Here is a 13,586-nt window from a genome sequence, read left to right as displayed (position 1 = left end):
AGGTAAAGGCAAAGTGTGATCGTGGAATCAAGGCAATGAAGAGGAGGATGTTGTCTGGCATTGTTAGGTTGCTAGAGTTGGGTCTTTAGAACTTGCTAGGTTGCTGGTTCCTTGTTTTCTGTTGTTTGATATTGGAGTATTGTTTATTTAATATTGGTTATTTATTTATTGGATATTTATTGGTTATTGGTAATTGTTATTCTGCTGTTGGTTGTGTTTGTGGTTAGGTGGCTAGTGGGTATGGGACCACTAGTTGTAGTTTATTATATATATATATATATATATATATATATATATTAAAAAAAATGAATCGGGTCGTTTCAGTGATTGTGACACGGTTGAAGCTGGTGATTTCTAAGCTGATAGAACCCTCTTAGTCAAGCTTTATACCTAGACATTTAAGCATTGATAACATTGTTATCGTGCAAGAAGCAGTTCATTCTATGAGGAGGAAGAAGGGTCATAAGCTCATAGCTACAAGTCTCTCTAATTTATGGATTAAATGGATGATGAAGTATTTCACAGATCCATCAATGAACATATTGTGGAATGGAGAAATAATAGAGTCTCTAAACCATCAAGGGATTGCGACAAGGGGACTGTTGTCTCCGTACTTGTTTTTCTTGTGCCTAGAACGCCTCTACCAGATGATTGATAGATCCATAGTTGGGAAACAGTGTAATTCAATATGTTTATCACAACGAGGACCTCCTTTGTCGCATATTTGTTTTGCAGATGACTTTATACTCTTTGTAGAGGCTTCGGTTGCACAGATAAGGGTCATTAGAGGGATTCTTGAACAGTTTTATCTTGTGTCAGGTCAGCGAGTGAGTCTCGAGAAGTCGAATATTTTTTTTTCTCATAATGTTTCAAGGGATATGCAGAGATTGATATCAGAGGAGAGTGGGATTAAATCAACGAAGGATTTAGGCAAATACTTAGGTATGCCTGTTTTGCATAAAATGTTGAATAAGGCAACGTTTACTGAAGTGTTGGAAAGGGTATCAATTAAGCTGGCAAGGTGGAAGGAACGATGTTTAGATTTTGCGAATAGGCTTACTCTTACAAAACCAGTGTTGGGATATCGTGTGGGGGATCTAAAGGTGGTGGATTGGTTGAAACCGAAGAGTGATTGATTCTCTACTTGGCGAAGTGTGGTGGTTGGTATCCGAGAGTTACCAGGTCATGGTTGGGTTGTGAGAGAAGGAAGACAAATTCGATTCTAGAAGGATAAGTGGTTAATGAATAAATCAATTATGGAAATAATGCAGAATGGGGTTTTGCGAATAGAGTAAATGAATCTGCTAGTGACTTATGGGAAGACGAGAGGAGCTGGTTGATGGATAGTATACTGACATGGGTGTCTGAGGATATCAGGTTTAGATTAGGGGCTGTAGTTATTGAAAATTTCACCGGAGCAAAGGATCATTTATCATGGGCAAAGAATGCTACATGACAGTTCACAGCGAAGTCGTCGTATGCTATGCTTACATGAAACTGTGTTTAGGGCCCTCAACTTGATACCTTTTGGGATCGATTTTGGGGTGTTGTGGTACAAGAACGAGTGAAGGTATTCTTGTGTTTGGCTGGTAATCAGGCCATTTATGTGAACTGGCGTTATGTGAGGTCTGTATGGGAGGGGAGGAAACAATTCTCCATATCCTGTGTGACTGTCTGAAAATGTCTGGTGTTTGGAAGTGCCTTATGCCAGCGAGGAAGCAACACCGCTTTTTCTCTGTCTCTTTGGTAAAATGGTTGTTTACTAATTTATTTGTGGCACCAAGTTTAGGGAGATTGGTTTGATCTATTTTGTTCAGTGTTTCGGCTTGGTGTGGGTGGAAATGGAGGTGTGGGAATGTGTTTGGGGTGCAGAGTAAATGTAGGGATAGAGTAACGTTTCTCAGAGACCTGACTATAGAGATAGGGTTAGCTCACATGGCACAAAAGATCCTAAGAAGGGTTTCGGTAAGGGAGGAGCGTTTAATAAGTTGGTCTCATCCTTGAAGGGGGTGGTGGAAGATGAACACAGATGGGCCTCGAAAGGTAACCCGGGGAAGGCGGCTGCAGGTGGTGTTTTGCATGATGAGTTAGGCAGGTGGCTAGCGGGTTTTTCGTACATATTGGTGTTTGCTCTTATCCGATGGTAGAGTTGTGGTGAGTTTATTGTGGGTTATGTATCGCTTGGGATAGTAGGGTTGCACGGTTGGAGTTGGAGGTGTACAGTGAGATGGTGGTTGGTTTTCTACAGAAAAGGATTAGTGAGACTCATCCGTTGTCATTCCTGGTGGTGCGGTTGTGCCATGGCTTCATTTCAAGGGACTGGGTGGTCCGAATTGAGCATGTGCATAGGTAAACTAATCGTCTTGCTAATAGATTAGCAAAATATGTTTTTTCTTTACAACTAGGTTTTCATCTATTTGAGTCTAGTCTGTCTAGTGTTGCAGAGTTTGTGTCGCAAGATATTAGTGGTTATGCAGTACTAGAGAATGTTTGTATTAAGTTAACTATTTATTAATAAATCATGGGAGTGTTTACTCCCTCTGTTCTACCAAGATATTAATATATCTTTCTTTTTTATGCAGTACCACAGAATGTTTGTATTGGCATCGCTGATTCTGGTCGACTCGTCTCAGAAGGTTCTAGGTCTTAGACGTCTACCAGAATAAGCGATGCCTGCTCCTACATTTAATCGTGAAACACGTTTTTTTGTGGTTGGTCGACAGTGGGAAACCAGAAGATTTTGTGAACAGATCTCGTAACTAATATAATGTCTTAAACAATAGAAGCAAAGGTAACGTCCGAAAAAATGTATAAATAGAGACTTCAGGAGCAACACGGTGCGTCATTCTCATATACCATGAAAGAAACCTACCACACTTCTGACTTTTTGACCATACGATGGTTGTTATACGATGTGTGGATGATGTATTTTTAGTTTATAGTTTTTTATTGATTAGTGATTATAATAGAATCATATGTATATATATACATGATTTGATTTGATTTGATGATTTGATATATATTGAGTATAAATTACATTAAATTCTATATATAAATTGTAGGGGTGCTTGTTTATATATGACGACAAATTAGTTAATTTTTTTTTGCCCTTTGAAATATTGAAAATATATAGTTATTATTCACAATAAAATCTTGTTTATCTTGTTATGAGAAACATTTTCTTTTCTAAAAGATTGGATGAAGACAACAAATTTCATGTTGCTAAAAAATTCCAAAATATATCCATTATGATTTACATATGTAGTATCTAATATCACCCATTTTCTGTAGAAAATTTCTTCAAACTGTTTTCTGACAGCATAAAAATGAAAACGTATTACATATAATTAAGTATTTTCTAACTAATTTTGCTGATAAGATTTTGCATTTACGTAATATCTTACAATATTTTTAAAAAAGAAAAAAGAAAACTAACAAAATAATTAGCAAAACATATGTGAAATATAAACAAAAAGTAAAACACTCTTACACATGTGTTTTTATAACAAATAAAATTGACACTCAAATGGCATATCATCTCTGTTTAATTGTCACATTAGCATTTTGTTAGTTTATTAAAATTGTGAATTTGTAAAACAAATTAATACAAGTTTTCAAGTTTCATGTGCTATGCCTTATTTGAATTATTTGAACCTCTTTTTTTTTAACAACTCTTTGAACCTCTTATAAACATAAAAATAGGAACAATAACGTTTTAAACCTTCAAAGTGTCATTGGATAGCACTTTAAACCTCGAGAGAATTTCACTAACACTATAAACCTTTAAAATGATTTTACTAACACTTTGAACCTTTAGAATGCTTTTACTAACACTTTAAACCTTCAAACTAACTTTCATTTTTGTACTGCCATAAAAAATAACGGAATAATAATATACGTAAACGCGAAATAATTAAACTATGTTGGTTTAATTTTAAATTCTAATAAGTTTTAGTTTTATAAATAAATAAAAAGATTAAAAAAAAAATTTGTTCATCTTCATTGCAGACAAAACTTTTACGACGTTACTCTTCACATTAGTAATCATTTAAAAAATGCATCTCCACTGGATTCTGATTCAAATCGATTGACTTCTCATTGGAAACCAATGAGTTTTCTAAATATATTGTCGTCTTCAATTTTACATTTGTCAAATGTTTTAACCTTACCTCTGATTCTTCATTTTTTTTTGCTTTGATGTATATTTTTTTTTTATCAATCGTCATAAATAATTAAATTAAATTTAAATCAAACCAGCATAGTTTAACTATTTCACGTTGGCGGATATTACTGTTTTGTCATCTTTCGTGGTGGTACAAAAAGAAAAGTTAGTTTTAAGGTTTAAAGTGTTAGTGAAATCATTTTAAAGGTTTATAATGTTAGTGAAAATATCTCAAGGTTTAAAGTGCTACTCAATGACACTTTGAAGGTTTAAAATGTGATTTTCCCCATAAAAATATGATTTTTCCCAATAAAAATATGAAATATCTACAAACTAATTTTAATACAAGTTCTCAAGTTTCATGTGCTATGCTTTTTTTTAATCATTTGAACCTTTTATTTTAATATGTATTTGTGTAGTTAAATTCATATCATTGTATTTAAATTTGAGGAAAAAGACACATATATTAGTTTATAACTAAACGGTTTTAACTAATTTTGTTAATTTTGGACAGGTGTCAAACTGTCATGCCACAAGTGTCATCACTAGTTGCAAGTTTTTAGAAGGCTCTCTACTTTGTTATATAAAATTTGACCAATATGTTAGGGCATCTTTAAAGGGGCAACTATTTTTGGTGTTCTTAGACTAAATATATTATGAAAATAATGTAAGATCAGTAGTTAAGATCTTTTGTTAAAAAATTAGTTATTGGGAGAACATGTTTAAAATCATAAGATTTAATAATATAATAATATTAAACAAATCAAGAACATTTACAAGTATCTGCATTTTTGCAAACTTAGCTTCATAATCAAAATGTTGTTGAGAAGCATAGTTGAGGTTTGTTTAACAAAATTTCGTTCAGGTTCAGTAATATTTGAATGTAAAAAATGCAGTTAAAAGAAAACCTTTACTTATATAATGGTTTTGTGGAACCAACTCCCTATACTCGTGAAGATTATTACTCTTCCTTGGATCTCTTCCTCGCCTCTGCCTCCAAGAGCTCCAGATCTTTGTTGAACTTGCAGATGCGGTAGATGCACCTGTCAATGAACAGAATATATGCCAGTGTAAGAAAGCTAAACTGCAGACCAAAAACTAATTGCGAACCAGAATCAATCAAGTTGTGAGAAAGCTTCACCAAGAACCAATTGCCAAAAGAGTCACAAGAACATTGTAAAACTCAAATTGATCAAGTTGTAAAAGAGGATAAGCAATTACCACCGTGCGAAAGAAGTAGCTAACAGTGTTCTCAAGACCTCTTTTTGCAGCATGATGTTCGATGATCTTTGAATGCGTAAGAGGAACTCTTTCAAGTGCAGTACATGCTAGTCTCATTAGCGGCATTGTGAATGGTCTGATCCCTTCTGTTAGCTACACATGATCATCGTGCAGTCATTGCACAAGCATAAGTAGAATCTCAATAGAAACTGAGCAGAGAAGGGCAAGTCTAGTGCTTTACATCTCACTTCCACTAATCCAATTTTCAACCTATTAATCACTTCACAGAACTACGCCCAGAATCCGATCAAACATTAGAGACTCTTAAAAAACAACAGTATATTCAACCTATCGATCACATTAGCACTCAAAATAGCGAAACATAGACATGGATCAAACATCACGAACTCTAAAGAACACATTCGATTTGATTGATGTTCATGGATACAAACAAGAAACAACATCAAATTCTCAGCTTTATGTTGAATAGACAATCAAACAGATCCAAATTACAGGAAATTTTAGCTAAACATCATCAAAATCAGAGCTTCAGAACACTATCAAATTTGCCACTCAACGAGCAAACCCAATCACAATCAGAAGCAAACCAGATCGAATTTCGTGAATTCGAGAACAAACCTGATACTCCCAACAATGGCCCTAGCTCGACAATATCGAAGAAAATGAAATGAGAGTGATCTCTCGTTTGCCAAAAAAAATTTTCCAATAACAATCGGCCACGTCACACAAGAACAACCCAAAAAACAGTTCTACAATAAGATCAATAAAACTGATCTAAGCCCACTTTTTCATTTTTTCTAATTTAAATAAGCCCAAGAACACACTAAGTGTTATGCCAATAAAGATGGCCTTATGTATGCAGAAATGAAGCAGACAATGACAGAGACGCCGTATGTGACATTGCCGCCACCAATGGTTTACATGGTGATAACCAAGGACGACGACTCTCCCCAAACTGTGCATCAGACGGAGAGCAAAGGCAGTGATGGATTTGTACGTGGATGGTAATTTTTATCTTTTTTCATGATACGACCCGACCCGGTTTTTTTAAAATAATAATAATAATAATCTAATGATCCTATATTCACTAACAACGTAACCACATTCAACCCAAACAGCGGAAATAATCAATATTAAACCAATAAATTAATAAATCATTAACCAATAAACCAATAGACTTAAACCATAACATCTAAACCAATAAATCAATGCAACATAAACCAGGGAACCAACAATCCTATACAACATTCTAAGGACTCAATTCTAGCCATCTAAAAAAACCTAGACAACAATCAACCAAGCCACTAGAACATCCTCCTCTTTATTGCCTTGATTCCAGATCACATTTTGCCTTTACCTGCACCACAAACACAAATTGAGATGCATGAGTATTGTCATAAACACTCAGTGACGCAATCCTCCCATCTACTGGGCTATACACATAAGAAACTGAGATTCCAATGTTAAACAAGCAACAAACAAACACAAACAAACCAGGAAAACAAGTATCAGCCGCCTACAAAAAGGATTGGTGTCGCCGACACCACCTTCTGGTGTCGACCGACACCCTTCTTAACCTGGAAACCCTAGAATCAACACTCGCCAAGTCTCCACGCCGTCAACATCTTGGTGTCGACCGACACCCAGCTGGTGTCGATCGACACCAACTCCGAAGACATGTTCTGCTCGAAGCCAAAAGTCGAAGATCCGCTTTCCAATTCGTCCAAATCGTTCGAAACTCACCTAAAAGTTCTGGAAACTCATGGGAACCAACAACCAACCAAAAGCATACAAGAAAACAACACAAACAGCCACAAAACAGGCAAACCAAAGGATTCTCAGGCTTAGATCAACCATGGTCATGCACTGACCTCTTTGCAGGAAGTTTCTGATCCAAAACGATGAATCCAACACCCAAGCAACCCTTCTAACACGTCTCTAGCCATGGATCTTCAGTCCCAAAAAAGATCTCCAAGGAAAAGCACCAAAACTCCAAAATCTCCTAACAACACTCTCTGGAACTTCTTTTTACTCTCTCGGAAATGAAAATCGCCAAAAAACGGCTTCTACCAACCCTCAAGTCGACTTTCCCTTTAAATACGTCGGTTAGGGATTTCAATTGAACCAAACCGAACCAAAACAACAAATTAAATCGACCCAGTCGAACCAGAAATTAATGTTGTTGATCGACACTCCCCTTGGTGGGGAATTAAATCGACACCCACTCCCAAACGTACTATTTAGTTCGCGAATGTTATAATTCTCCCCTACCAATATAAATTTGTCCTCGAATCTTAAACAAGCCAAGGAATCCCGTACAACCGTCTCCACGGCCCACACCTCCTCCATCCCTTATATAGGACACCAATGGGTGTGTTCCATGAAAGGACACGCCCATTCCTTTCCCCTTTTCGATGGGTCGCGTATCTTTGATGAGTCACATCCTTTCGATGGTGACCGCTCATGCTACTGAGCTACCACACTCCTCCAGCTTGAGTATTAGCTGACCGGACCACCCAGCTGGGTCAGCACCGGATTAGTTCACCGAGCTAAGTTGAGCTGTCGGCCAGCTCGTCCAGCTGAGCTAGCTAGTGTACCAGCTGGTGTAGCTAACCACAGCTTAACTAGCTGGTTCACCGAGTTTGTTGAGCTCATGCAGCTCATATTCCAGCTAGTAGCTTAGCTACTTAAGCTCATCTATCTATCATTTTCCTTAAAACAAATTGCCCCTCCCTTTAGGATCGCGGGACACGGGCGTTACAGGCGTTCTAGGCGTTAGGCGTTGGATCACCGTACACATACCGCCTAACGCTTTCTTGAACATTGTATTTAAGATGATAAATTATATTATACATTTTTTTGTCGTCAATTACATTATACATTATCCATTTATAATTGCATATTTGTTCAAAAATATGTGGATACCCAAACTAGATAGATGGACACTTATTTTTAGATGATCATCAAAAAAAAATGTCTAATTAATAAAAAAATTCGTGTAGATTGGTAAATTAGTCGTGGTTAATTATAAAACAAATTTTAACCTCACAATAACACTTAAAACATAACCATGTAATCATAAATTATATCATCACCTTAAACCTCTCAGCCCTAAACCCTAAATTCTAAAATTTAGACCCTAAAACCTAAATATATTCATAAAGTTAATGCCACATTAGTTTTAATAAATACAGCCAAATATGAAATATTTTAGTAGAAAACATGAATTGGACATGAAACTTAGAGATGATAAATAGATCCTACACCTCTAAAGCCTAATCATTATCCTCAAAGCCCCAAAACCTCTGAGTCCTAAAACCTAAACCCTAAACTTTATATCCTAAACCATAATTATAAATTTAAATCACAAAATTTTTAACAAATATAACCAAATCTTTAGATTTTTTTAGTAGAAAATATGAATTAGACCTCAAATTTAAGATAAACTAGACCTTATCCCCTAACATGTAACCCTAAACCCAAAACTCTCAACTCAAAATCCATTATTAATCAAGGAGGAAGAGTCATGAAAGTATATCACGACACATAATAGAATAAATCATGGGCTAGTGTGTAAGCAATATAAAGTGGATGACTATTTGTGGATTGTTAATTTGACTATAAAATTGTGTCTTGGATCTTTTGATGTCTTCAACAACAACACGAGTTGTTCTGGTTTTAGATTCGTGTCTTGTTCTATGTGTCCATTTAGGCGTGGACATATGTTCATCAAAAATGTTGGTGAGTAGAAGAAACTTTTTTGTCACTCTTCTTGATCATATTGGTATCAATCCACACAAAAGCGTAAGAATGTGATGTTATTATATCTTAACCTTTTACCAAAAAAAAAAAAAAAATTGTGATGTTATTATCCAAGGGGAATTATATAAACAGAGATCAATTAAAAGTTGCACTTGTGATCACATTCACATGCCGTTGTCTCTTTTCCGATGTTGCATGAGCAACTGTCCAAGCGGTTGAATCCATGTGGTCACAATGACCTATGATATAACATCTTAAAACTCACTGCTATTTCTTACAAAAATTACAGATGTTTTAACTCAAAAATCAAGAAAAGACGCCTAATTTATAGAAAAATGCTCACGGTTTACCAAAACTTTCTCATCAAACATACAAAAAAAATTATAAATGACTAATCAAGAAATACGAATGTCTGGACATGCTTTGTATTCAAGAATATGGCACTGCTTATTGGTCTCCATTTGTTCATGGTCTCATGGAGGATACTGATCTCGGAGACGTTGTCTTCGTATCATGTGAGTACAAAGAAGACTATTCACACTAACCTCTAATTCTAAGCTAGACACTCGAGTATAATTTTCTTGGGTAAAACGTGAGATTCTCACAACAACAAAACTGAAGAACAAAACACAAAAAAAATTGCTCCATCCACACAATATAATAATCCACTTGGTTCATATGACCAGCATGTCACAAAAAAATTGCTCCATGCACACATAACTAATCCACGTTTATTCATACAACTATCCATCCATACATAATCAATCCTAGGGATGTTAATAGTATGTTTTAATCCGATGGATAACCGGCGGGACCCATAAAAAATAAGAAATCCAAAAATATGATTTTTATGTTAAATTTTCTGGGCTTAAAAAATAGTTTGGGTACCCGAATTGGAACATCTCATTCGGGTTTACCTTATCAGGTTATGGGTATCCACGAGACTTTAAAAAAGAAAATTACATGTGATAAACGATAAACGATGTCGTTTTTCTTCTTTTAATTGACGGCTTCTTTTCCTTCTCCCCAGATTTGAGATTTCAGTGTTCTCAGTGTTCTCTCACAAAATTCTTTGTCGACCCGACCCAGATTTAGAGATTCATTCAGTAAGAAACTGAAACTCTCTCGCCCTTTAAATCTCATTTGCTTTCTTCACATCTTCTCTTTTGTGTATGTTTTTCTTTTGGGCTTCTTCTTCACTTGTACTTCACATTTTCTCAGTGCTATTTTTATGTTTTTTCTTCCTTGATCTCTCTGATTGTTTCTCTCTGTCTATTTCGAACAGATTTGCCGGTGAATACATCTGGTTCGATTTGCCCGTGAACCAACCAGTAGATCGATACCTTCACCGTCAAACTTGACGCCCTTGGAGAAGAAACATACGGTGTCGTTTACAAAACCACGGACATGAGAAAAAATTGTTTTTGTTTTTATGAATTTTTTTTTATCTATGTTAACAAAACTCTTAAATATATTTAGTGTATTTTTAAAAATTATCACAGATATAATAAAATAAACAAAATGCATAATATAAATTTGATACAAAAAAAGTTAAAGACACAAAAATGCATAACGTAAAATGCAAAACACATCACATAAGACAAAAATAATTCGGGTACACACGAATTTAGCCATAAGACTAAAAACATCCCTAGCCAATCCAATCGTTCATATCACACATAACCCATCCATTTCTATACTGAAAAATTGATCTTTGCTATTTTTGATATGTATATATTTTACACACTTTCAGTATGCATTTCTCATTCATTTTGTTTTCTTAACTCATTGTTTTGCATTGTTTTTCGTCTCGTTTGCATAATATGCATATTTAGGTAGTCTTCGCATTGGTTTTGCATGCATCTTGCATATTGGTGTTATTTCAGGTGTTTTAGGAGATGTCCAAACTATCAAGAGCAAACAGAGAGCAGGAGAGCAGTCCAACGACTCGTTCTACACTACCCAGCGCGACCCAACCTTCCAAGTCTTTGATCGAGTCGAGTGAAGATTTTAATTTGGGATTAAGCCTTCACCTTCTTCAGCAAAGTTGTAGATAATTGAGTCATGTTTCCAATGCCGTTTCTTTCAAGCCAATCGAAGGCGTAGTTCAAAAGTTATCACCGTTTTAATGGATGCACGTACATTCTGAACTCCGACTCGACCCGCACACAAAGAAGAGCTCCCACTCGATCGGATGTTAGCAGCGACTCGACCAAGACGTCCCAGGAGGGCTCCTGAGCACCCTCAAGACGCGACTTGATCAGCAGCTCTCAGACGACACTCTTGAGCACCCTCAAGACGCGACTCGATCAGCAGCTCTCAACGACACCTTTCAAGCTTCCACTCGATCGACCTTTCAAGCTTCCACTCGATCGACGTTCTCAAGACGCGACTCAATCGACACTCTCACGTCGCGACTCGATCGACACTCTCACGTCGCGACTCGATCGACACTCTCACTTCACGACTCGATCGACACTCTCACGATGCGACTCGATCGATGCTCTTAAACCGACGTCCTAGTCTTGTCCTGAAGACGCGTCCGAGAAGGATTTCTGAACCGACGTTCTATATTGTCGTTTTATGTTTTAGAGATTTCGATGTGATACTATAAATATGTTTTGTCAAGTTTTCACGAGGGGCAGTTTTTTATCTTTTGATCTCGTTTTTGTTTTCTTTTCCCTAAGGTTTACCGAGCCACCTAAAACGCTGGAGACTTTGTAATCCAGATAGCTTTGATTTTATTGAGTTTTTGAATTTTATTTCTTCTGCAAAGTTGTTCATTTCATTCTTGTCTATCTGATTATGCTTTGTTCAATATTTTCTGGATTTGTGTCTTTAGTGATGATTTTCGGATCTGAGTAGTGCTAGAGTTCTTGGGGATGGGATAGACTAGGTGGAGGATCTTAGGATGTAGAGTGTTTAAGCTTTGATTTTTATGATTCCCTTCTGGACTAGTGTTAGAAATGCTAGTTTCTCTCTGATCAATTGGAACTAGGTCTTAGACATTTCCACACCCAAAAGGTGTTCGATGAAATGTCTGACCAACTAGTGCCAGAGACTTATATTCCTAGCCTAAGAGATTAGTTGTCTAGGGTGTTTGTTGACGTGAATGAACTTGTTTGTCACGCCTACTTGATCATGTTTCTCTAGCGAGAGCTAGGTTTGGAAGTGTTTGAGTTTGAGTAGCTTCTGTCAAGAGATTGGATTAGCTAAGTCGTGATGTTCATTGTTTAGGGATAGCTTGCTTGTGGCATGTTAAACACTCTGTAGATTATGAGACTCCACCGACATCAATTACTCCCATCCTTAGGACTTCTATCTTATCTGATTGTTTCTACATCTTTAAGCTTATTCTTTATTTCTGTTCCAATAGCTTGCTCATTTGTCTCTGCTCGTTTAGCTTGTTTTTGCTCTCTTAAGTTATTGCATTTTAGCTCTTGTTCTGTAACCTCGTTTTGTTCTTGCATCTCATTCACTCTAGGTTGTTAGACAAAAACTCATTTCGAACATGGCTTAACCTGTGACTGCTTGATTGCATCTCGATTGTTAGTAAAGTTTCTCATTTGGATTGACACCTTCTGTACTACAACTGCATAAGGTTAACTGAGACATGCTAGGATAGACACAAAAATCCTAGTATCAATTTGGCGCCGTTGCCATTTTGGGATATGTTTGCTACATTTAAGATTTCAAGTTTTGCAAGATTAAGTTCCGTTACACTTATCATTCTGAGTACTGACTTGCTTTGGTTTTCTGCTTGTTTGTTTTGCATCTCAGGTACCTGTTGATTGCAACCTTGCATGCACACCAGATCAAGAGGGCATCAGAATCTCCTTCCTGTGATCGACGACATCAATCGGTTACAACGACCAAGACAAGGTCGTCAACTCACTGATCATCCCGCACCAGTCACTATGGAACAACAGAATGCACCACATCCGGGACCGCGAAACATTGGTGCTGGGGATGCACCGAACACTCATACTCAGCGTGCTGGAATCGTCCCTCCCGCCGTGCAGAACAACAACTTCGAAATCAAAAGTGGTCTGATCTCCATGATCCAAGGAAACAAGTTTCACGGGTTACCTATGGAGGATCCACTCGACCACTTCGACAAGTTCGACCGTCTGTGCAGTCTCACTAAGATCAACGGCGTGAGTGAGGATGGTTACAAGTTGCGCCTCTTCCCATTCTCCCTGGAAGACAAAGCTCATCAATGGGAGAAAAACCTTCCCAAGGGATCAATTACCACTTGGGATGCCTGCAAGAAAGCCTTCTTGGCCAAATTTTTCTCCAACTCCAGAACGGCACGTCATAGGAATGAGATTTCCAGCTTTACTCAGAAGAGCTCAGAATCATTCTGTGAAGCCTGGGAGCGCTTCAAGGGCTACCACAGCCAGTGTCCACACCATGGTTT

The 13,586-nt window shown here is 36.9% G+C and overlaps 1 protein-coding gene and 1 non-coding gene across 2 annotated transcripts; one reads left to right on the top strand and one right to left on the bottom strand.

Annotated features, from left to right (window-relative positions):
• The first annotated feature begins 6,268 nt into the window (after nucleotides 1–6,268).
• On the top strand, nucleotides 6,269–6,412 carry LOC109128872 (cysteine-rich/transmembrane domain protein B). Its single transcript, XM_019236013.1, has one exon. It carries the CDS (start codon nucleotides 6,269–6,271, stop codon nucleotides 6,410–6,412), a length of 144 nt encoding a protein of 47 aa, XP_019091558.1.
• A 7,067-nt stretch (nucleotides 6,413–13,479) lies between these two features.
• On the bottom strand, nucleotides 13,480–13,586 carry LOC147928987 (small nucleolar RNA R71). The gene has a single exon (XR_015581112.1). It is a non-coding gene; the product is annotated as a small nucleolar RNA R71 (small nucleolar RNA).

The sequence above is a fragment of the Camelina sativa genome, chromosome 14 (genome assembly GCF_030686135.1).
Source record: "Camelina sativa cultivar CO46 ecotype springtype chromosome 14, ASM3068613v1".
Lineage (NCBI taxonomy): Eukaryota > Viridiplantae > Streptophyta > Magnoliopsida > Brassicales > Brassicaceae > Camelina > Camelina sativa.
This window is presented reverse-complemented; position numbering and strand designations above follow the sequence as displayed.